We start from the raw sequence: 24,616 nt of genomic DNA, 5'->3' as shown, positions 1-24,616 counted from the left end.
CTTCCAGATCTTGTCACAAATACAGAAGTATGATAACTTAATAACACCTGTAGTAGATTCATTGAAATACCTCACTTCGTTGAATTATGACGTCTTGGCCTGTATCCTTTCAGGTGAAGTAATAACATAGGTTTCACGTTTCATAGACCTTAGTGGTGAATGTTTTATTTTCATTCTAAGTTCCTTTAGCAACCGTCTGAGGTTGATTCAGTTGGCTGATTGAAAGGTTGACCAGTTGGGAGTTTGTGTGTGTGTCTGTGTTGTATATTGGGAAAGACAATGTTAAGATTACTAAATATCTTTTATATAGTTAGAATCTGCTCGCTGAAAGCTGGAAAAGAGGCTAAAAAAGAAAAGTTGGTACTACAGTGAGTGTATTTTTCCATAATTGGTAATAAATCGGAGCTAACAATTTACTTTATTTTCCAAGGGGTGGCTTTTTGTTGTTGTTGTTTTAGCGGTCTTTGTTAGGGATGTGTTGACAAAATTTTTTCTTAATATATGAAAGATTGTATCATTGAAGCTTTAGCTAATCCAGAAAAGGAGAGAATGAAACATGACGACACAACCATCTCAAGCTGGCTTCAGAGTAAGTATTTTTATTTTTCCAAGGATGAAATTTCCATCTGTTGTCATTGCTATGCTATGTATTCTGTTACCTATGCTAAGAGCCTATTTGTCAAGTGCTCTTGAGAATATCTAGCCACTCAGCTTGTTCTACAGAGGGTTCATGTCCTTGGCTGTGTAAGGAGGTTCATATGGTACTTAATTCATTTTCTAACTCAAGAAGCCAGTATTGGCTGTGATAGCATTTGGGCAAGCATTACTGGGGAGATGAAAGTTCCCATCCATTCTATTATTTTAGAAGAATTAATCTTTTTTTTTAAGATTTTTTTCTTGATGTGGACCGATTTTAAAGTCTTTATTGAATTTGTTACAATATTGCTTCTGTTTTATGTTTTGGTTTTTTGGCTGTGAGGCATGTGGGCTCTTAGCTCTCCAACAGGGATCGAACCTGCACCCCCTGCATCTGAAGGTGAAGTCTTAACCAGTGGACTGCCAGGGAAGTCCCTAGAAGAATTAATCTTAAGGGAACTATTCTCCCTTCTCTCCTTTCTATCCTGAGGTTCCAGTCACCTTAAAAGAACAAAAACTTGGTTGTTTAACAAAAAGCCCTAGCCTTGTTTTTTTTCCTTGTACCTTTGATTTCTAGCAGCCAGTCACATTTTCTTTCAACCTGTTGTGTCTCTGATAGCTGAATCTTGCAGTAGCTCCCCATTGCTCTTTGAAGTCTGCAATCTGTAATAAATCATACGAGTAAGTTCTTTTGGAATCAGGTCCTTTCTGTACTAGCCTCATCTTTTGCCCCTCCCTAATATTCTAGGTTCTGTTAATGCTGAACTTCTTGCACTTTCCATGGCCTTTTGCACATGTTATTCCCTCTTCTTGGGGTACCCTTCTATGCCCACTCATCTCTTCCAACACATTTTCTACTTATTCATTAGATTTCAGCTTAGAGGTCACTTTCTTTGGAAAGCTTTCCCTGTTAACAACCCAAAAGTCAGAATAAGGTGCCCCTCTTCTGTACTTCTATGGAACTTTTTATTCATCATAGTTATTTTAGTTTACTTTTCTATATCTCTCTGGACTGTAAGCTCCTTGAGGGCAGGACCTGTGTTTTGTCCATTGTCCTTTAGGTGCTCAGCAAATAATTGTTGAAAAGGCTGCAGGTCACTTGACTTTACTGGGGTCTCCTCCTTTTTTTTTTTTTTTTTTTTTTTTAAATGCCACGCCGTGCTGCATGCGGGATCTTGGTTTCCCGACCAGGGATTGAACCCATGCCCCCTGCATTGGGCGTGCCAAGTCTTAACCGTTGGATGGCCAGGGAAGTCCCTCCTCCTCTTGTCTTGAGTGGGGTTTTCTCCCTACTAATGTGATAAGGACTCTTGGCTAAAATTGGTCTTTTGATTGCTTCTTGGTCTGGCAATGTTTCCTTGCCCCTCCACAACTAGTGGCATGTTCCTAGATAAAATGAGATTTTTTTGTGTGACTCAAACATTTGAGGGGCAGGTGTTTTGTTGATCATTCAAGTTTACTGAGTCATCTGCAGGATTTTGTTGTGGCCTAATTAACGTCACAGGTTATGGAATCAGGCCGTATAAGTTTGAATCACTGTTCTACCTCATACCAACTGTGTGTCCGTGAGCAAGTTACATGACCTGTCTGTTCGGAATTTCCCTCATCGATAGGTTTATACCAACCTGAGATGATTACTGCAAAGGTTAAATGAGATAATTACATAAAGAGCTTAATAGACTGCTTGGCATATGTATGGTCAATAAATATTAGCTATTATTAATTATAAAATTCTGTTCAGTGGCATCAGCAATACAATTTTTCCCACCTCATTTTGTTTTGGAAATTTCATTGAAATGACACTTAATATTGTGCTTTTTGTTTTATGAACTGTTTTTTAAAAAGCCCTATTCTTTTTTTATCTCATATAGGTCTGGCTAGTTTCTGTGGTGCAGTTTTTCGTAAATATCCAATTGATCTTGCTGGTCTTCTTCAATATGTGGCTAATCAGCTAAAGGCAGGCAAAAGGTATTCATAGCAAATTATATGTAAATGAAATTCAATAATTAGAGTACTTCTGCTGGTATTGAGATACTGACATTGCTATTATGTTGAAAAACTGTTTGTTGGTTGTAGGCTTAAGAACAGTAATTGCTCACTTATTTATATGGAATTCTTTAATTAAAAGAAATAACTTAAAATATACAGAAAGAAATGTAATATTTGGCTATATGTGTAACTCATTAAAGAAACTAACTCATTTTGACTACCTGTTAGGCTTTTGAATAAATGGTTGATATGGTATATTGTAAATCCTCTTATGGCAAAACACATTGCACTATTGATTATGCTACTGGACAGTAATTGGCCTTTACATTGAACATTTGGTAGGAATGTGTTTATTTTGAGGGTATATATAGTATCTTTAAAACACAACTATTTTTTTAATTTAAACTTCAGAGATAGGTAACACTAATGCACCTTTTGGACATTGTCTTCTTTTCTTTATAAATACTGAGTTTTATTATTTTATTCTGGACCAATATCAGTGCTTAGAGTTTGAATTAGAATGTATATTAAACCCCATCAGCAATACACTGACTAGACTCAAAGAACTGGAAATGGTTTTCAAAAGCTTTCTGGTAGAAAGCAAACAGAAATCTGTAAAGCTATCTGGTGCTCCAAACAAGTATTACCTAAGTAATTCTTAACAGATTATTTTGGGTTAGGGAAAACTTAAAAAAAAAAAATTAGGTTCGGGATTTAATCCGCATATATCACTTGCTTTATACTCATTTATTGGCCATTCGTATACATTTTACTCTTCTGTGTCTATATAGGCCAGGAAAACATCACATTACTTTTAAATCTCTAGTTCAGTTTTCTGTACTGTGATATAGTTTTTGTGACCATCTAATGAAAAGATTGTTTAAAGGAAAAGCAAAATATTTCATTGGTACTTGTTGCATACTTATTTGCATGAGGGCCCTCTTGTTTTCAAAAACTATGTTTAGAGAAGCAAGGCAAGTTGAGAGAGTAAGCACTTAATAATAATCTTAGAAAACTGTTCCTTTGTCTATTAACTTGTGTCTTGGGTATACCTAGCTTTACCTTTCTTTGGAAAAACATCTGTATTTGTTCTGTAGGAAAGAATGTTTTTCCTTATCTTCATTACTTAACAAATTAAGGAAGATCTTGGAAGTCATAAGGTGTTATTTCCATTGACAGTCCTAAACTTTGAGAATTCAAATGAGTAACTGTTGGCACAGTAATAAATATGCGTAAGGCAGGCCACTAAACTGTCATCTTAGGCTCAAATATCACAACTTGGAATTTGCATTTCCTTCCTTTTTTCCTTTCTCCTCTCCCTCCCTCCATTCCTCCCAAGTGTGTGTGATTGTTTAAAGAGATGGCTCTATACTATCAAAAAATATATATTGAGCATCCTGTACTGGAGGATAAAAAAAAATGCTATGAAGGGCATTATTGGGTTGGCTGCTAAAAATGAAATATGACCTGTATATTAGATAAAAGTATTGTATCAGTGTTAGGTTTACTAAAATTGATAACTATTGCTGTGGTTATGTAAGAGAATAGCGATAGTCTTAGGAAACACATTAGCAATTTTAGGGGTAATTAGGAATTTTAGGTACCTCTAAAATGATGTTACTTACTAGATAAGTTACTCTCAAATAGTTCAAGAAAATTGTGAGAGAGTATGTGTGTGTGTGCGTGAGAGAGAGAGAGAGAGAGAGAGAAGATGGGGGAGAGAGAGAGAAAACAGAAATGATAAAGTGAACGGGATGTTCGCAATGTTAATAACAGGTGAAGTAGGGATAAAGGCTATGTGGGTGTGCTTTGTACTATTCTTATCTTTGTATCCTATCTGTAAGTTTGAAATTACTTCCAAGTAAAAAGTTAAACATATTACATGGCCCAAATATTTATATACAAATAATTTAGGGATTCTTAGTATATTAATTACAATTCATTTTTACTTTTATGTTTGAAGTTTCAACTATAGACTATTTCTTGTTTTTCCTAAATAGTTTTGACCTGCTTATATTGAAAGAAGTGGTACAAAAAATGGCAGGAATAGAAATTACAGAAGAAATGACAATGGAGCAACTAGAGGCCATGACTGGTGGAGAGCAACTAAAAGCTGAGGTGAGAATTGCTCTTTTTGTTTAGTGACTCAAAATTCAAAATGTATGCATGCTCCCTTTTAAAATCGCATCAAAAAAAATAAAATACTTGGGAATAAACATCACCAAGGAGGTGAAAGACTTATATGCTGAAAACTACAAAACATTAATAAAGGAAATTGAAGATGATTCAAAGAAATGGAAAGATATCCCATGCTCTTAGATTGGAAGAGTTAACATTGTTAAAATGGCCATGCTACCCAAAGCAATCTACAGATTGAATGCAATACCTATCAAATTACCCATGACATTTTTTACAGAACTAGAACAAATAATCCTAAAATTTATATGGAACCATAAAAGACCCAGAATTGCCAAACCAATCCTGAGGAAAAAGAACAAAGCAGTAGGCATAACCATCCCAGACTTCAGACAGTGTTACAAAGCTACAGTAATCAAAATGTACGCATGTTCATAATAAAGAATTTAAACAGCACATAAGTACATAAAGCTAAGTGTCAAAGCCATACATACCCTCCTCTTACAATCGCCCCCACCTCCCTTTTAAAAATTGCGATATACTAGTTATTTTAACCTTTTTAAAAAGCTGAAACAAAGTATAAAAGACAGTAAGTAATACATCTGGAGGGAAATAAATATCAAATCTTCTGTGGTCCTTGATACCCCAACGGGCATAAATCTGAGCATAGTTACTCTGTTGTTGACTCTGCTCCACACTAACTGAAGGATAATCCTTTATAAGGGACTGCATGGTAGAAAGTGGAAAATATGTAGAAGTTTAAAGACAGTTGACAGTTATCTTTAAGCCAGTGACTAAAGCCAGTGGCAGTAATAGTGTCAGTAAAATAAATTTGTAAAGAGAGGGAAGGAATGTAGAGTGTGTGGGTTTGTTATCTTCAGGATTGTAACCAAACCCTTTCTGTGTTTTTTCTTCAAATCAGATGGCATGTGTTATGTACTGGTACACTGGTAAAGTTATGTCTTCTCTTTTGCAGGGTGGTTACTTTGGCCAGATAAGAAACACTAAAAAATCCTCCCAGAGATTAAAGGATGCACTATTAGACCATGATCTTGCTCTTCCTCTCTGTTTGCTTATGGCTCAGCAGAGGAATGGGGTAATCTTTCAGGAAGGTGGAGAGAAACATTTGAAACTTGTGGGAAAGCTCTATGATCAGGCAAGTTAAAGTGGCCTTTGTGTTTCTGTGGGTTTTTAAATCTTGATAGTGGAAAATATAGAATGTGATACAATTGAAAAAATGTCATTTTGCACATCATATATATATCATATATATTATATACAATATATAATCTGTAATTATATAATTATATATATAATAGACATTCTGGAAATTGGGACTCTTTCTGTGCAAATTATGATATTTAAGAGATGGATCTAGGGGATATAATAATATGTATAAGGTTTTCAGTTAAGTAGATAACTTTAAGTTGTTTGCTCTCATCTTTTCTGATCTCTGGAAATCTGGAATTTCAGCCACAACAAAGTAGATATGATCTTCATTTATAAAATATATTTTAAAATATTAAGCACCAAAACCTATGGTTAGCCTACAAAATGTGTTTAACTATCACCAACTATATTACAAGGAAATAAAAAACATCACGCATATTTTATAAAGTTTTCGACTTTTAAGGGCCAAGAAAATTGACTTGCATATACATAAAATTGTTCTATGTGATTTAGATAAATATATTCTGCTACTAAAGGTGGTGAACAATAGCTTGGAACTTGAGACCTTTGTTGACTATTAAAGTCTTAGATTAGTCAACTTTTCAGGACTTGGGTATCTTTTTTGTAATATGATTATATGATTAAGTTTGTAGATTGTCTCCAAAGTTCTTTCAAGTAGTAAAATTTGAATTCTTAATTGTTAATCAAAATATTGTTAAAATATATCTTAGTCATTTTGGAAAATGTTATGTTGGTTTAGTAAAATGGTAGCACATTTGTGTTTTTTGTCTTATTTTTTAAATTTAGTGTCATGATACCCTGGTACAGTTTGGTGGGTTTTTAGCGTCTAATCTAAGCACAGAAGATTATATAAAGCGAGTGCCTTCAATTGATGTGCTCTGTAATGAATTTCACACACCCCATGATGCAGCATTTTTCCTGTCTAGGCCAATGTATGCACACCATATTTCGGTAAGTATAAGTATCTTTGCTGCCATTCAGGAATGATTCCACATTACTACTTAACTTTTATTTGTAAATGCATTTTAATTTGACATAGATATAGATTATGAGAGAATTGCTCTTTTGTTAATACTCAGCTCTGCACAGTGGGCAATGAAAATATCCCCTTTAAAAAGTAAGTCTTACTAGTTCTATAATTTTACTGTTACTACACCACCAGTTGTCCAAGTTGATGTCTTATGGGCCCTCTAGAACTATAGTTCTCCAACATTAGTGCAGCTCATCAGGGAATTATTAGAGAATCACCAAGGAAGGATCTTAAAAAAAAAACTCAACCCCATGTCCATAAATTCTAATTTAGTAATTTGAATGGTACCTGGGGATTTTTGTTTTGTTTTTGTTTTTTTAACAAGCACTAGATGATTCTGATGCAGGCGAATGTGGTACGTCATTCTGAGAAACACTCCTCTTGAATACAGAGAATCCTGTTTCCTCAGTGACAGTATCACTGTCAGATAGTTGACTTGCTATTACACATACTGCCTTCAAAGAAATAAAGACTGACAGACTTAACCACCCCCAAACATTCCAAATACTCTTGCACTCTCTGTTGTGTAACTTCTAGGAAAGGTATATTCATGGCTCTTGTTTTATTTCTCTCCACCTAAATGAAACAACTGAAAACAAACAACAACAAAAAGCAAACTAGAGCCCTCCCAAGCAGGGTATCCCGTTAGTGACTGTATTGAAATTCAAGTAAGGATGTGGGGGAAGAGGACACAACCCTCCCTCCTTTTCTCTATCTGCCACCTGGACTCTTCCCTTTAAAGCAGTTACCTCTAATAGGAATTTACTTTTCCTTTTCCCTCAGGGCCATGGTCAGTACTCTGTTTGGAAACTGTGGTACTTCCCCACTCTGACTGGAGCCCAAGCATATTCTTCATTTTTCTGTAGGCTTAGATTCTGGCCCTTCTGTTTATCTGTTGTTGTTTTTTAAGTCTGTACTATGCAAGGCTTTCACTACAGATTTTGGGGAAGATCTTGTTCCCTTATCTTTAAGTAGGCTCCCTTCTTGTTCCCAGTGGGGATACAGGGCTGTGTAGTAGAGTGGGGGAAAAGGTGCTGAGAAATTTGGGATCTAATTGATCATTTAATCAACCATCAGCTGTTAGTGTTTACATATCAACTGCTACAGTCTCACACTTAACCTCTAACAACTAGCTAAATGTTAATTGATTCAGTTATCACTTGTAATACTGTGCTGTACTCTCTAGAGGGAAAAAGGGAATAAGGGAGTAGGATTGGGCTTCTTCTTCTCCTTTAGACTCTCTCAATCCAGAAAATTGTTATGCTCTCTTTGTGTAGTTATGTTTTGTGTTGTCGCCCCACCCCACAGTAGATCAGTCTCAGCTATACAACAGGGGACCTGATTTCTTGAAGGACTGAGGTGGGAGAATTGCTTCATCTCAGAAATTCTGACCTGCCCTGTGCTATACTGAGAAGTGACACACTAATCAGCGCTATTGAACCCTAGCAAACAGGAACACCTGGTTGCCTGAGGTTGGCTGAACTTTTCCAGGTCAGAAAATGGAGCAGGTCATTCATACCAACAGCTACTTTTTCCGTAGCCTGTGTAAAATATTGTGTCTTTGTCATTTAAGAGATAAAAACATCTAAACAAAGAAATGTCATTTTCCTTTCAAGTTTGAGGAGAAAAACAGAGAACTATACAGAGGTGGCTATACAACCAGATCAGGGGTAGGCCACATGCCACCCCCTGGAAAGGGAATTCCTCGGCAACCTTGGTTACACTGGATTGGGCATCCAGGCTTTCCTAGGGATCCTTACTTTTGCCTCTTGGGTGAAAGCCCCTCTTGAAGAACCTTTGATGAGAGAGTATGAGTATTAGAGGGCTGCTAGGTCCCTTCCATAAATTGACTATTGGCAGGCTCTCATGGGAATGATTTAGCCAACCAAACACTGCTCACATTGTTAGGCCAAAAGCTTTTTGAACAGTAATTAGAAGTACAGCAGGGAATTCCCTGGTGGTCCAGTGGTTAGGACTCTGCACTTCCACTGCAGGGGGCATGGGTTCGATCCCTGGTTGGGGAACTAAGATACCGCATGCTGCGTGGCACGGCCAAAAACAAAAAAAAGTACAATAACAGTGGATATCATTTCTATTCCGTAGGTCTAGTTCCCCAGGTGACTTTGTAGAGCTGTTATACTTATCCATTTGACTGAAGATGTGAGCTTGAAGAAGGGTTAAACTGACTTTAGGCAAGGAAATATTTGTCCTAGGCAAATATGCAGTATAGCCGTCTTTTCTGATCAAGCCTATTTTTCTTTTTCAACTAGATAGGAATGAGGGGGGTGCCTGGAAATAGAAGTCACAGATTCAGAACCAAAGGATTAGGGAGACTGGGGCTATCATATAACACTGTCATACCTATAACCTAATTTTCAGTTTTAATTGCTGAGAGCCACCTTGCAACACTGGTCTGAAAGAAAGGCTTTTCCCCTAGTTCATATTCTAAATATGACCAAATCAGGTAGATAAGCTATCTTATGCAGGTAGTTTCATCGCTGTTTTATTCTGTGTTTTGTTAGAACCTCAACAGATGTCTTTCCGTTCACATAGATTCATATTAGTTGCCTTCAGTAGGACCCACCCTCAAAAATTTAAAAGCCTTTTCTTATCCCAGCTGCTATTCTCTCAGGTCTCTGGTGTAATTGGGACCTCTCTCCTAAGTAATGTTCTTTATACTTATAGCTTTGCCACCTATGTGGCCTCAGTAGTTACCAGCATGCTCTCTAAAATGGGGAAAACAGGAGATAATTTTTCCCACTTCTAAAATAATTGTATGATTCTCAGAGCCTGCTTGAGATACCTTGTAGAACAAAGAGTACTTGGTGTGCCTTCAATCCAGTGAGCCTGGGGTATGGAGCACTCAGGAGGGACGGCAGCTGGACTGTAAGGAGCCAAGACTCTTCTCGCCTATCACGATGCAGAACTGGAAGTGGAACCTTTGACTTCAGACCTTCTAGTTCTGGGTTCCATGTTTAGCACAAACTGTAAATGATTTAAGTGCTTTCTAGCATAAAGAAGAAGCTAGTTTTAGATCTCCTCTTAGGTTCATCTTCAGGGATGATGCCTAACCCAGACAGTTTTCTGGGTGAGAGCCCTTTCGTCTCACAGAGACTGAAGGACATGAGATAATAGCAACAACTCCACTTTGTATTGTTTTCTTTTTTGTTTGACACACATTCTATGAACTAATATGTAGTCCCTCCCATTGTACTAACAGATTCTTTTTTTCATACAGTTAAGGGTATGGCCTTCCTCTGACTCTCCCCCAAATTAGGATAAACCAATCAGGCCAAAAAAAGCTGTGTTTCAGTCAGTTCCCACATGCTTTAAACTCCAGTATGCCATAGCCATTCAGAGAAAATCATAATTTAGCTTAGCAATAGGGTTACCAGTTGGTCCTGGTTTGCCTGAGACTTTCCCAGTTTTAGCACTACAGTCTTGCATCCTGGGAAACCCCTCAATCACTGGAAAACCTGGACAGTTGGTCCCCCTACTTAGCGGTCTTATGGTAACGTTCTCATAACCATTCTTTGTGTTGATCCAGCTTCTTAATTGACAAATTGTAACAGATGATAGGGGCTACATGTAGCGATAAAACATTCTGTTTTGGTTGGCTGTTACTAGTTCCATTCTGCCTCTTTACTAGTGTTAAGACCCTCTACTTGGTTCCCTTGAATATCTCAAAAGCAGGAGTGGAAACCCTGCATGTTCAATCCTTGATGCAACAGCAAGAGAGAGTAGGGTGGGGGAAATGGACAGGGGGCCCACATACCCTATTCACTTACTCAACAGGTCAGATGCAATAAGAATCTTCAGAAAAGCTCATAGTAAGCACATAGGGCTAAATATTGAAACAGCTTCCAGGGATGATTTATCTTAAAAGAAATGTTGTTGGTAAGAAATTAGAATTCCTACAACAGTTTTGATTGGTCATCTTCTGATTCTTGAAAAGGGAACCTAGGTTTTTATACTATGAAAATCAGTGCTATAAATTATATTGTATGTGTGTGTTTTTACTTTTTATCTCCAGTCAAAGTATGATGAACTTAAAAAATCAGAGAAGGGAAGTAAACAGCAACATAAAGTTCACAAGTACATTACATCATGTGAAATGGTGATGGCTCCTGTCCATGAAGCAGTGGTTTCCTTACATGTTTCCAAAGTCTGGGACGACATCAGCCCTCAATTCTATGCCACATTCTGGTCATTGACAATGTATGACCTTGCAGTTCCACATACCAGCTATGAACGGGAAGTCAATAAACTTAAAGTCCAGATGAAAGCAATTGATGACAATCAGGAAATGGTAGGTTTTTGTTCTAGTAGCTCAAGTACAGTAACTTCATGGTATTGATTCAACATTATCCATACTTTGGAATTGTATTAGCTCAAATTCCTATCCTGTTGTTACATAATGTTTTTCTAAGTGGGTTTAGAGGTTATCTCTCCATGGGTGGGGCAGGGGCTTGGTGAGTACATGCAGGTTATGACCAATCAAAAGGTATTTGAGGGCTGTGTTAGCAACTTAAAATGATCTACTTAACTCCAATTGCAAGAGCAATAGGATTTCCCAAAGGAGAATTCTTTAGGAGAAAGCTTTATTGAAGAGGTGAGTCTTGAACTGGATAGGCCTTGAAGATAGGTTAAGTTTGGAAATATGGAGGCAAATTGGCGACTGTAAAGCTTCAGCAAAGGTATGAAGTAGTCTAAGGTTTAAAGAGACCACTTTTACTGTGGCGATTGGGCTTAGTGATAAATTTGAAAGGTTAGGTTGGGGCCAGGTGATGTAGAGCAATGAAAGTTAGAAAGGAAGGCTTGAGGGACTTCCCTGGGGGTCCAGTGGTTAAGACTCCGTGCTCCAAATATAGGAGGCCGGGGTTTGATCCCTGGTCGGGGAACTGGATCCTGCACGCATGCTGCAACTAAGAGTCCCCACGCAGCAACTAAAAGATCCCGCGTGCTGCAACGAAGATCCCACGTGCCTCAACTAAGACCCGGCGCAGCCAAATAAATAATTATTTTTTAAAAATGCACTTAAAAAAAAAAAGGAAGGCTTGATAAAATTGAGAACTATTTTAGATTCCTCAGTGGGGAAGCGATAATCGTAAAAATGGTACTTTAGACAGATTGCTCGTGACAGTGATATGAAGGATACGTTTGATAGGGCAAGGGACTGGCATTAGGCGGGAGACCAACTAGGTGGCTTTTTGGGTAATTCATTATGAAATACTGAGAGCATAGACTATGGTGGAGGTAGTGGGAATGCAAAAGACTTGTAAGCAGTTAGAATATTGGAACAGAGAAGGAAGGATCAAAGATGACTCCGTGCCTCAGAGTAAAAGTACCAGTGTTGAGAAGGTATCCTGTTTTGATAGTGTACGAAGACTGACTTTGTCTCGGATTTGTTGAATGGAGGTCAAAGCACATCCAAGTGGACTCCTGAACATCCCTGTTGAAGTAATTAGTATAAGATATCAGCATTTATCTCTTCAGATTTTTTAATTAAAAGAAGGAGAGGTGATGTGCCTGTAGTTAGAAAAGTATCTAACTTGTACTTTGTAGCCTCCAAATAAAAAGAAAAAAGAGAAGGAGCGATGTACTGCCCTTCAGGACAAACTTCTTGAAGAAGAAAAGAAACAGATGGAACATGTACAGCGAGTGCTACAGAGACTGAAACTGGAAAAGGACAATTGGCTTTTAGCAAGTAAGTTGTTGGAATTGTTACATTTCTGCCACTGCTACATTAAAAAAGCAAACTTTTATAACTTTGGAGGTATTGAAGTGTATTATGTTTGTATTTCAACTCAGTGTTCACTATCCCATTCTTTGGTTATTCATTAACGCAGAGTCGACTTCACATGTTCACTGAAGGAACAGATTTAATTTGCTGGTGAAATTAATTAACTTAAAACTACAATATTGGCAGCTTATCATTCAACTTTTCTGTATAAAATCTTATCTCTGGAGAAATTATAGGTAGAAAAATGTCCACAGAGTGAAAATGAAAGTCTTATCCCAGGCATGACCTTTTGGTTACAAACTATAAATAGTTTGTGGTTTTATATCATTCTCTACACTAAAGTTTATGTTGTCATGTTTAGTGGCCTTGAGGCACTTGAGGAAGAAGTTTACCACTTAATATATTCTTCCCTTATTTTTAGAATCTACCAAAAATGAGACCATCACAAAATTTCTACAGCTGTGTATATTTCCTCGATGTATTTTTTCAGCAATTGATGCTGTTTACTGTGCTCGTTTTGTTGAATTGGTACATCAACAGAAAACTCCAAATTTTTCCACACTTCTTTGCTATGATCGAGTAAGTTCTTTTTATTGCAACCTTTAAAACAAAGTCTCACACAAAGATAGCTAAACATTATATATAATCTGTAGAGGTATTATTGTGTGTTTGGTTAAAAGCATGAACTCAAGAGCCAAGTGCCTGAACTTGAATCCTAGCTCTGCTACTTTCTAGCTATATGATCTTTGGCAAGTTTTTTTTAACCTCTCTGTGCCTCAGTTTTCTATCTGTAAAACGGGATAATAGTACCTGCTTCAGAAGATTGTTGTGAGGAATAAATGAGTCACTATACACAAAAGCACTTTGAGTAGTGCCTGATATATAATAAGCACCCCTAGTTAATCCATTAACTCAACATTTGGGTTTATATGTTTGTCATAATAGGTAGAACTCTCTTCTCCATTTTTAACCTTCACCCCCTCAGGAAACAACGAAAAAGCTTACACTTTTGCACATATATAAAAGCAGGGATGCTTTTCAATATGGTCACATTCACAGATTTTTGCATCTGGCTTTTTTCATAATAATAAATAGCTGCATTTTGTGGTTTAAAAACATGATGTATGTTACAGCCTCTCAGCTGCCTATTTCTAGTTTCTATCAGCCTCGCCTCTGCTTACTGTCCCCTTAACCCCAGTAATATCTATGGCTAAGTCTTTGTTAAAGAAGTTATGTTGTAATAATAATGATAGTGTTTTTCTTCCCTCATTGTAAATCAGCTTTCTTTATAAAAGTGGTTTTTTTGTTGTTGTTGTTATTGTTGCTTTATGAATGCGCTATTTCCTCACAAAAGCCAGAATCTTTAAAGGTCTCTGGAATTGTGAATATAAAAGGGAAAGATGCATTTTGACTAAACTTACCTGTTTAGTTTATTATGATTTGCTATTACATGATCTTTTAATATTTTGAACTAATTTTGACCTTGATTTGTTTTTATTTTTCACACATTGTTTTCTGTAGGTTTTCTCTGATATAATTTACACAGTTGCAAGCTGTACTGAAAATGAAGCTAGTCGATATGGGAGATTCCTTTGCTGTATGTTAGAGACTGTGACCAGGTGGCACAGTGATAGAGCCACATATGAAAAGGTATGACAAATACTCTTACCTTTTACCCATTTACCATGTATATAATGACCGCTTCCAGTAAGCTCTGGGTTCAGTTTTAAAAGGGAAGCTGAGGCCTTCCCTGGTGGCGCAGTGGTTACGAATCCGCCTGCCAATGCAGGGGACGCGGGTTTGAGCCCTGGTCCAGGAAGATCCCACATGCCGCGGAGCAACTAAGCCCATGCGCCACAACTACTGAGCCTGCGCTCTAGAGCCCGCGAGCCACAACTACTGAGCCCGCGTGCCACAACTACTGAAGCCCGCACACCCTAGAGCCCGTGCTCCGCAATAAGAGAAGCCACCGCAATGAGAAGCCTGCGCACCGCAACGAAGAGTAGCCCCCGCTCACCGCAACTAGAGAAAGCCCGCGCGCAGCAATGAAGACCCAACGCAGCCAAAAATAAAAAAATAAAATAAAAAATAAAATAAAATAAATTAAAAAAAAAAGGGGAAGCTGAGTTTAAGATTCAGTTGTAAAACAACGTATAAAATTTAAGCACAATTCATTCATTATTTAAAAAAAGCTATATTTTTATCCTATCTCAAACTGACATTTCAAATTAATGTCATTGAATAAGGTGAATCTTTCTGTGAAAAATACCTATCATTCAAAATACACATTATGTTTTCACATGGAATCATTAATCTAGTCTACTTAAGTTTCAGCTTCCGCTATTTTGGAGGACAGAATTTTTCTTTAAAAGTGACAGCCTATTTTTTGCCCTTAGGAATGTGGAAATTATCCAGGATTTCTTACTATATTACGGGCAACTGGTTTTGATGGTGGAAATAAAGCTGATCAATTAGACTATGAAAATTTTCGACACGTTGTACATAAATGGCATTACAAACTAACCAAGGTAAGAAAAAATTGTATTTCTCAAAGGTGGTTTTTTCTCTTCATACTTATACTTTTTTAATAACAGATCTTAAAATGTTTGTTGTAGGCATCGGTACATTGCCTTGAAACAGGCGAATATTCTCACATCAGGAATATCTTGATTGTGCTAACAAAAATACTTCCATGGTACCCAAAAGTTTTGAATCTGGGTCAGGCTTTGGAAAGAAGAGTGCATAAAATCTGCCAAGAGGAAAAAGAGAAGAGGCCAGATCTATATGCATTGGCTATGGGGTAACACAATTATACTTTAATGTGATTTATGAGACTAGATTACAGAAGGATTCTGAAGACTTTAAAATGTCTTACAGTGTTGAAGTTTATCTTCTGCCTTACTTCAGGAGATTATGGGAGATTATGCGATCTTGTTCCCACAGGCTGGTGAGAGTTGTCACTTCTGATTATCAGCTTCCGGTCTATACTGGATGATAGTTTCAAAAATCATATATAGTATATCCTGGTTTGGAGGAAATGTAATTTTATCATCAGTTGAGTTATCAAATCTTCAATAGTGGAAAAAAGGCATTTTAGTTGAAGGATTAGCTTATATTGAAATTTTTAAGAAAGCATCTAGGTTCTCTTATAAAGACATTCAAGAACTTACTGAAAATTAATATTTTTTATTCTCTGGAATCAAGTAGCAGAGTGAATAACTTGCTAATTTTATTCTTTTAAACCCCATGTTTGTGCCTTTTGATTTGTATTTGTATATTTAAACACTTTGTGCGACTTTCAGCTACTCTGGGCAGTTGAAAAGTAGAAAGTCATACATGATACCTGAAAATGAGTTTCATCACAAAGACCCCCCTCCGAGGAATGCAGTTGCCAGTATACAAAATGGGCCTGGCGGTGGGCCTTCTTCATCGTCAGTAGGAAGTGCATCTAAATCGGATGAAAGCAGTACCGAGGAGACTGGTATGCTTATTTGTAGAAATTTATAAGTAATACATTTTGTTTCAGCAAACTGAAATGTTTTGTATCACATGACAAGTAAAGTGCTGGCTTAGTGTTACTTTATTATTCCCTAAGTAGGAGTATGTGTCAAGAAGTGATCAGCCCTTTGTTTCTTTCTGTCTAGTCTCTATAATCATTTTGCTGTGCAATTGTAGCTTATTTACATCTAGGGGCTTGTCAAATAAAACCTTACCTTTATTTCAGATAAATCAAGGGAGAGATCTCAGTGTGGTGTGAAAGCAGTTAATAAAGCTTCTAATGCCACACCAAAAGGGAATTCAAGCAATGGAAATAGTGGCTCTAACAGGTAGGAACACTGTGCTGTATGTCAAAATTCTGAATTCTTATATGATTAAGCAACCTCATTAGACATGAATGACAGAGGGTGATAGATGAATACTATGGAAGTCATTTTTGTTGGACTTAGAAATTTTGTCTATACTGCTACTTTGATGATGTGCTTACCATTCTCATGTTTCGTATAATGCTGAGACTGACTTTGTTTCCTCTGCTGGGATGTGCAGGGGAATGTATGTGGTGAAGTTAAAAAAAATTTTAGGATTGAGTGTTTGCTGTGTACAATCTGGGTAAGAGTAATTAACATGAGAGAAGCCTACTTATTTAGACCAGTGATCCATCCAGCCAAGTAATCCAGTTCCTGATGGTAGCACCCTTGATTGGCTTATGGGATAGTTTTTGGTTGTTACTTTGTAATCCTCAAAGGTTATGAACATGTACAATAAAAGGGCCTAACATCACTTTAATTATTCTTTTTTAACCTGCTATTTGTGAATTTGGTTATTATTTACTGGATAAAGAAGTACTTCCTTTTTACTTGTCTTAAAGTTGTCCTTTAGTTTTTAAAGGGCTACTCATAGTTCTAGAATTTTTGAAGTCAGTAAGAAATGCTTTATGATTTATAACATTGAATATATTTTATGACCATTTGTCTTAAAATGTCATGTTTTTATTCTTAAGCAGCAAAGCTGTTAAAGAAAATGACAAAGAAAAAGGGAAAGAGAAAGAAAAAGAGAAAAAAGAAAAGACTCCAGCTACTACTCCAGAGGCCCGAGTACTTGGTAAAGATGGTAAAGAAAAACCGAAGGAAGAACGGCCAAGTAAAGATGAAAAAGCAAGAGAGACGAAGGAAAGAACACCTAAGTCTGACAAAGAGAAAGAAAAATTCAAGAAGGAAGAAAAAGCTAAAGATGAGAAATTCAAGACCACTGTCCCCAATGTAGAATCAAAGTCAACTCAAGAAAAGGAAAGAGAGAAGGAGCCATCCAGAGAAAGAGATATAGCAAAGGAAATGAAATCAAAGGAAAATGTTAAAGGAGGAGAGAAAACACCAGTTTCTGGGTCCTTGAAGTCACCTGTTCCCCGATCAGATATTGCAGAGCCTGAAAGGGGCAAGTTTGATTTATATTTGTTTACCTTTGGTTGTTGTAATATAAAGTTGGTTCTTGTCTTGTTATTATGGCAAGTTATCTAGGGACTTTAGTAGGGGGAACTAATACCTGATAACCTTAGAAGTTGGTGATTTTTTTTTTTAAGTGTGTGGAAAAAAGTGGAAGCATACCTTATTGTGACTATTTCTTTTCATCCCAACAGAACAAAAACGTCGCAAAATTGATACCCACCCTTCTCCATCACATTCCTCAACAGTAAAGGTTAGTATAGCCTGAGGAAGGCAGCGTCCATGTTAGGCTCACCTGTTTGGAATACGTGTCCTGACTTCCTTCAAGTCTTGTGCCAAGTATTCACTGGAGCCACTGGAGGTTTTATATTGCATTAGAAAATGAATTTTTTACATATTGGTGGACTGATATTTTTTTCCTATTGAGTATTTTTCTTATAAAAATATTAAAACTTCAAGGACCTAGCACTAATTTTGTAGTGTTTCAAAGTGCAAGAGAAATTTTACCCAGAAGTGCCTCACTGCTTTAAGCAGTCTTTTTTGGAGTGCAATGGTAGCTACAAGCAAATGAATCTTTTCAGCAGAATGAAGCCTATTTTTCAGCATAAATATTGAAGAATATATAGCACTGAAGACTTCCTGGATGATACAGGATAAACAAGATACCTCTGAATTCATCAAGCTTCTTGATGAGCATCATACCGATGTGTGCCTTCTAAGAAGGAGTCTTGAAAGGAGTTCCATTTTAAAGTCTCCTTGGTGATCAGTTCTCCTGTAGTTGTGTGTATTCAGTGAGCATGCAGCTTCTGTTGTATCTTCCCTTGGAGGTTTGTTTATACCCATTGGGTTCCCAACAAGTTGAACCTTGCGTTACGATAAAAGCAGATGTGGCATCCAATCCTACCACCCAGCAAAGAGAAACCCCAGGCATTCAACTGCAGCACAAAATCGTGGGTGTAGCCTTCTTGAAGACTCAGGGTAGCCATTCCTTGCTCCATATTTAATTTTAATTCTAAACTCATCTAATTTCATGGAATCTTTGAATTTGCAGTACGTTGAACTTTTAAACCTGTGAGTTAACTAATTCTTCATCAAGAGCACTGTGGTTGAATACTGTAATTGATTTCATTTTCTTTCTTTTTTTAAATGCTTTTTTTTTTTGTGGGAGGTATGAGATTCATCGTTAGAGGCACTTTGCAAAAAAAAAAAGTGATTACTCTTTTATAAATACATTTTGTTTTCTTGTTAATGTAATGCCACTGAGTTTTCTGGCTAGGATAAAATGTGTATATATTTATGGTGGAGTCACAAGTAAAGGAAAATTTGAAACCTCCCTATTAAAGAAAAGCTATGAAAATATAAGGCAATATTGTTCTTCCACAGTGATCTCCACTATTTTAAACTTTTTGTGGAGAAAAAATATTTTGCTTTCTTAAGCCTCTTACCATTATCTGTAGTTTAAATACAGTGTTATGAAAAATGTGGCATTGACATTTATTTTAAAATTCTGAGCAGAGAAAGATTTTTGTTTGTTACAATGAGTACATATAATTTAGTTTTTTTTAAACATTACAATTCCATTACATAGTTTTGCTTTTGTTTTTTACTGTTGATACTCATATAACAATGACATCACGAGATTTATCCTCACAAGAAGTAGCTGGTTTATTTCCAGGTTACAGCCATACTTCCCAAAGTTCCTCTGGGTTCTGAGAACTATGCCAGCTCACCTGTCATCTCCATTCATTTTCTACAGGACAGTCTCATCGAACTCAAGGAGTCTTCAGCAAAGGTTTGAGTCTTTTAAAATCATCATGCCTAAGTAAAACACAGAAAAATTCTTTACTTCATTTGTTTAGTAGGTACCCTCACCCTAGTAAATTCAGTAAGCTAGTGGAATAAACTTTAAAAATACCTATCACAAACTGAAACAATGGATGACAATGGTCCCTTTTAATGAAATTGTTATAAAATGTGTGTAATGTGGCAACCTTTCTATAATCTCTCCTTGCTGTTACGCATTATCCTTTTATGCTTCAAAATCTGAAAGTAAGTTTAAGATTTGAGGAAGGAGTTGTTGGTTTCTTTTGAGGAGTAGGCTTATTTAATTTCTCAAAACAAATCTGTCAGGCTGTTTTCTAACTTTTTTAGATAACCCAAAAAGCCAAAAAATATATCTGATGCATTCACATAACTGTTCTAAAAACTGAGCCCATCTCAACCCATAAAAGTCTATATCACCTCTGCTGAGCTACCTTTTTGGTAGTTGTAGCATATTATCAAGAAATATGGTTAATGTAAACTAATCATTCTCCTGGAGGGGAATACTCAACTTGATGGTTGTGTTTACATGTCAGTATTAATTCTTGCCTATTACTCTACTTTCTTGAGTATTCTGCTACTAAAAATAATGTGCAGTTTGTGTATCTTATTACAGAGTTCATTCATTTCATGGTTGTAGTTGAATTGTCCAATGTTCATGTTATTTTGTCTTTATTATTATAAAATTTGTACCCTGTTTCACTTTGATTTTCTACTTTGCCTCCTCTTATATCTGCTAAGTATGATTCCTTACTGGTGGACCAGTAAAAAATGATATTTTGAAACAAAGCCAGTTGACAGTACTAACTGCTTTTAGAACTATTAGCTTTATAATGAAATGTCTGTGGCTATTGGGCAAGTAAGCACTAATTTTTAACAGCTTAGATTAGCTAATGTGCCTGTGTCCTAAAATTGTAGCATTGTTTTTAGAATATACTGTATTAATCAAAAGAGAATCAGTTGTACTGTGAATGCTTTCTTTTAAGGGAAAACTTTTTATTTGCTAAATTGAATATGTATTCCAGTATAGTAGGTTTTCATAACCAGAGTGGGATTGTGTATGTATGTCAGTCTTAACCATCAGTGGCTTGTGTGGACTATTTTAAATTCATGGGTTAACAATGTTACCTTGTGAATATTTATTTCCTGAAACATATTTTGAAGCAGTTGAAAACCTGCTGTTATAGTTAACTGGATTTTCTAAGCGATGATGAAGATTATGATTCCTTACATTTGTGAAAGCCTTTTGAAAATAAAACATATGAGGTAAACATATCTTATCTCATTTCATACTCATCACAGTGCTGTGAGGTCGGTAGGGCAGGTGGCAGTGTCTTTTTTTAACAAATAAGAGACTAAAGTTCTTGATCTTTTCCCAGTGGCATATAACTTGTTAGTACCAAAACTTGGACTAAAATTAAGGTTCCTCAAGTGTTCTTACCACAATGAAAACAAAAACTGCAAAAAAAAAATATGGTTCCTTGATTGTTAGCACCCATTTCAGTAGTAGTTGAACGGATTCTTAACTTCTTTCGTGTGTTTGTCTTATTTTTTAAATTATAGTGATCCCCCCGCCCCGCTTAAAAAGATGGTGATTTTGTGGGCATTTAAAATTCAATAGATTTATTCCACATTCAACCAGAAAATTTTGAAAATGGCATATGAATACCCTTGTAAAAATTGCAACTCATACCACTTTTCAGATCCTTAGTGCTTAGTATGGTACCTGGTAATATGATTAGGTATTCAGTAAATATTTGAAATGAACTCTTATGCCTTTGGACTTGGTAAAGCATCCAAAGTTTACTGGTCTGCATAGTAGTTGATGTTGATTTTTTGTGTGTCTAAGAAAGTTTAATAGCATATGAATGTCTTAGAAAAAAAATTTCACTGGACTTTGAGTGCTCTCTAAAATTAATGTTCTATAATTTAAACTTTCTGTGGTAGCTTTTGCTTTTTAGAGGATTTGAAAGGTATGTGTCTGTTTTTTCAGGTTACTTTGTCATCGTACATATACAAATGTTTCCCTGCTCTAGTTTGACCTTTTAGTTATACTTTGCCCCTAGGATCCTCTTTTTTTACTAAACTAGTTACTATTTTCACTTTGTAATACACATGGACTTGGCTTTTCAAGTGGGATTCTAGTTTAGTATCCAAATCTTTTCTGTCAGTTCACCTTCTACCCCCAGTTTTGAGTTGGCGTATTTATAGTTTTGGTTAGTTGTGTTTTCACCTGGCAGTCTTAGCAGTTACATTTGATAAAGTATGAAAAGCATGCTCCTTTAAACCAAGCTTCTCTGTAATTTCAGAGGGCAGCAATAACCACCTCAAAATAAAATTCAGCTTTTAATTCTGTTCATCATCTTAAAACAAGGATTTACAACCAACCAAACGTGAGCCTACATGTGAGGCCATCTTTATATATTGTAGCCTTAAAAGGGTCAGTGTGGCAGTGGTCTCTTAAACAGATTTTGAAGATCAGTCAAATTGTTTTTTTGGATCTAATGATCTCAATGTCAAGGATAAAAGCCAATAAAAAACAGGATCCAGTAGTATCAGGAATAAAAGCAAATTAAAAAAACCCCAAATCCAACAACGCTACATGCAGATCAGTTTAACAAATCATTAATTTTATTCATCAAACATGTATTGAGTACTCACTATGTGTACAAGACACTAGGAAGTGTGTAAAAGTAGAAAAGGCACATTAGCTCCCCTACCATCCTATAAACTATGTTATGGACAAAAATAAATGACATGAAATTAATTGGGAATTCCTGCCACAAAGAAAGGTTAATATAAAATAATATAAGAGTTCACTGGACAGTGATTTGTGGAGTTGAGGGAATGTTGAACTGCTGATGGCTTTCGAGCTGTCTTTGAAGGCAAAGTAGGAGTTTAAGAGATTAAGATAAAAATGAGCAACCGTTCTGGTGAAGAGAACTGCTGGGAAGTAGAGGGTGTTAGGGAGCAGCGGTAGCCACAGCCTAGAGTACATTGGGTTACTCCATGGTAGGGTAGAATTGTGCAAAGATTGTGAAGAGCTTGGAATACCCAAGCTAAGGAATATGCATTTTATTCCATAGGCAATGAGAGACTGTATGTTTTTGTGGAAAAGAGTATTGTGATCAGAACTATTCTTAGAAGGGTAGAAAGAAGGAATAGAATTGGTACATTTCTAAACTAAGAATTTCTAGGATTCCCAATTCCTTGCAATACAGAATTCAAGTTAGGTACACTTAAAAACTTCATTCTTGTGGAGGGGTGTGTGTGTGTGTGTATGTGTATGCACGTGCTTATTTGTAATCACAAACAAAAAAATTTTTTTACTGGAAGAATTAAGCAATACTTCCCTAAGATAAGTCTTCTTTGAGTATTGTAATAACATATTACTTTCTTTGTCTTGTTAGTTTCATAAATAGTATTGACTTAAGATGTGAATAAACCTCACAATTAGAAAATATTAAAGTGTCATTTAGGGCATATACCCGGCAAGAGTACCTTTTGGACAAGCACTTTATGATTGTTTCTCATTCTCTTGCTCTTTGTTATTAATAAACATTTTGTCTATTTCAGTTGATCATCAACTTTTAAACACTGAAATTTTAAAGAATCTACTTATGCATTGCTATGGCAGTATTTCTGAGCAAACTGAATTGAAAATATTTGGTGGTGTTAAAAAAACAAGTGTTAATTTAATTCTCAAACTGATGGCTGTCTTTTTTCATGTATTCCTTTGAATACCAAAGGATTTCTTTGTGTAAAAATATTTGACTTTTGACTCACTGTTCTTTTCATTCCCAAGTTACATCTAGAATTGTGTAGTTATATAATGAGTTATATTCAGTATTCTGCTGCCTAATATTTTTAATGTCTTAAGTTAAACGTAAGCTTGTAGCACAGTTATAAATGCCATAAGGTTAGGTGTCTGATTATTTCCTTAATACTTTGTTTTAGAATGGATTTCCATATTTACAACTTGCATAAGTAAGGTTACCTCTTAATTATTTAGAATTAGCATATCCTTGATCTTTGGCTGTTTTATTGTCTATGGGCCTTTCATTGGAGAAAGAATAGGCAAAAGAGAATATTGGTTCATCATTTTTCAGTCTGAGTTGTTTTATCAACCTCAACTGACAATATGGCTTTCTGAGCTACTTAGAACCAGTAAGACAAATCTTACAATCAGTTGTGATTATTTGACAGAAATTGGAGCGCTTTCAGAAGTAGAGAATATGCAGCCTTTACTATAATAGTAATTTAGGATAATCTATGCATGGTATACACTGAGGCAGAAAAGACTTATTAGTAAAGTCAAGGCTAGGTTTTATTTTATACTTTTGCTCACTGTCATCGATTGCTTATCAGTGAATGGTAAAACTATTTTAAATTTCCATGATTGTGTAGAGGTTTGTATTTTTTTGTTTGTTTGCAGTAGAGAAAGTCCAGTCACTATTTTTCACATATGGACTCTTGTAATAATGGTGGTTATGGGTCTTCACAATAGAGCTATATAAGGAACTGTAGCTTGTGAATTTACTAGTAAAGATCTCAGTTGAGGCAGGAATGAACTGGTTGAGTTTAAATGATAATTTTTATAAGGTCAGGAATTGAATTCTTTGCATAATTTGTGCCATGCTCTTTTATTTTACCTCTCATAATCCAGACAGCTGACCAGTTTTGACTTTGGGTCTACTACCAAATGTCTTTCATTAAATAAACAATCAAGCAAATGATGCCAATACTGGAAAACTAATAATCTTTAGTAATATTGCCTTAATTTAACAGCTCTACATTAATCATACTCCTCCACCACTGTCCAAGAGTAAGGAGAGAGAAATGGACAAGAAAGATTTGGACAAGTCGAGGGAAAGATCCAGAGAAAGAGAAAAAAAAGATGAAAAGGACAGGAAAGAGCGGAAAAGGGTTTGTAATTTTTTAAAAACTAGTTTGGAAAGCTCATTATCATGTACGGTAGTGTGTTTGTTGCCTTTTTTAAAGTACTAGTTTGTTGCATGACAGTCTATTATTTAGTGTTTTAACTGGTATTTTTACCCTAAAGTGTGTTTGAATCTTCTACAGTAATAAGGATCTTCAGCCTAATAATCTCTACCAGCTCTGCTTGTCTTTCAT

The 24,616-nt window shown here is 36.1% G+C and overlaps 1 protein-coding gene and 1 pseudogene across 8 annotated transcripts in view; one reads left to right on the top strand and one right to left on the bottom strand.

The window, feature by feature from the left end:
• Positions 1 to 24,616, top strand: part of THOC2 (THO complex 2) — a 102,703-nt gene that overhangs the window by 69,905 nt on the left and 8,182 nt on the right. For 3 of the 8 annotated variants that reach the window (XM_036839256.1, XM_036839253.1, XM_036839255.1), the window contains 18 exons: positions 8 to 101; positions 509 to 589; positions 2,508 to 2,604; positions 4,626 to 4,743; positions 5,738 to 5,917; positions 6,739 to 6,903; positions 11,016 to 11,291; positions 12,548 to 12,689; positions 13,147 to 13,304; positions 14,247 to 14,375; positions 15,122 to 15,253; positions 15,341 to 15,525; positions 16,028 to 16,206; positions 16,450 to 16,552; positions 17,224 to 17,654; positions 17,857 to 17,915; positions 19,419 to 19,454; positions 24,272 to 24,409. In XM_036839256.1, coding sequence (XP_036695151.1) covers positions 8 to 101; positions 509 to 589; positions 2,508 to 2,604; positions 4,626 to 4,743; positions 5,738 to 5,917; positions 6,739 to 6,903; positions 11,016 to 11,291; positions 12,548 to 12,689; positions 13,147 to 13,304; positions 14,247 to 14,375; positions 15,122 to 15,253; positions 15,341 to 15,525; positions 16,028 to 16,206; positions 16,450 to 16,552; positions 17,224 to 17,654; positions 17,857 to 17,915; positions 19,419 to 19,454; positions 24,272 to 24,409 — 2,703 coding nt within the window. Of the gene's footprint in view, positions 1 to 7; positions 102 to 508; positions 590 to 2,507; positions 2,605 to 4,625; positions 4,744 to 5,737; positions 5,918 to 6,738; positions 6,904 to 11,015; positions 11,292 to 12,547; positions 12,690 to 13,146; positions 13,305 to 14,246; positions 14,376 to 15,121; positions 15,254 to 15,340; positions 15,526 to 16,027; positions 16,207 to 16,449; positions 16,553 to 17,223; positions 17,655 to 17,856; positions 17,916 to 19,337; positions 19,455 to 24,271; positions 24,410 to 24,616 lie in introns of all 8 variants that reach the window. The other 5 variants (XM_036839254.1, XM_036839252.1, XM_036839250.1 and 2 more) reach the window with 3 other exon arrangements.
• The window catches only part of LOC118888355, a 34,684-nt pseudogene continuing 22,796 nt past the window's right edge, over positions 12,729 to 24,616 (bottom strand).

Source organism: Balaenoptera musculus, chromosome X, assembly GCF_009873245.2.
Source record: "Balaenoptera musculus isolate JJ_BM4_2016_0621 chromosome X, mBalMus1.pri.v3, whole genome shotgun sequence".
NCBI classification, from domain to species: domain Eukaryota; kingdom Metazoa; phylum Chordata; class Mammalia; order Artiodactyla; family Balaenopteridae; genus Balaenoptera; species Balaenoptera musculus.
Note: the sequence above shows the minus strand (reverse complement) of the source record. Positions and strands in the feature narration are given on the sequence as shown.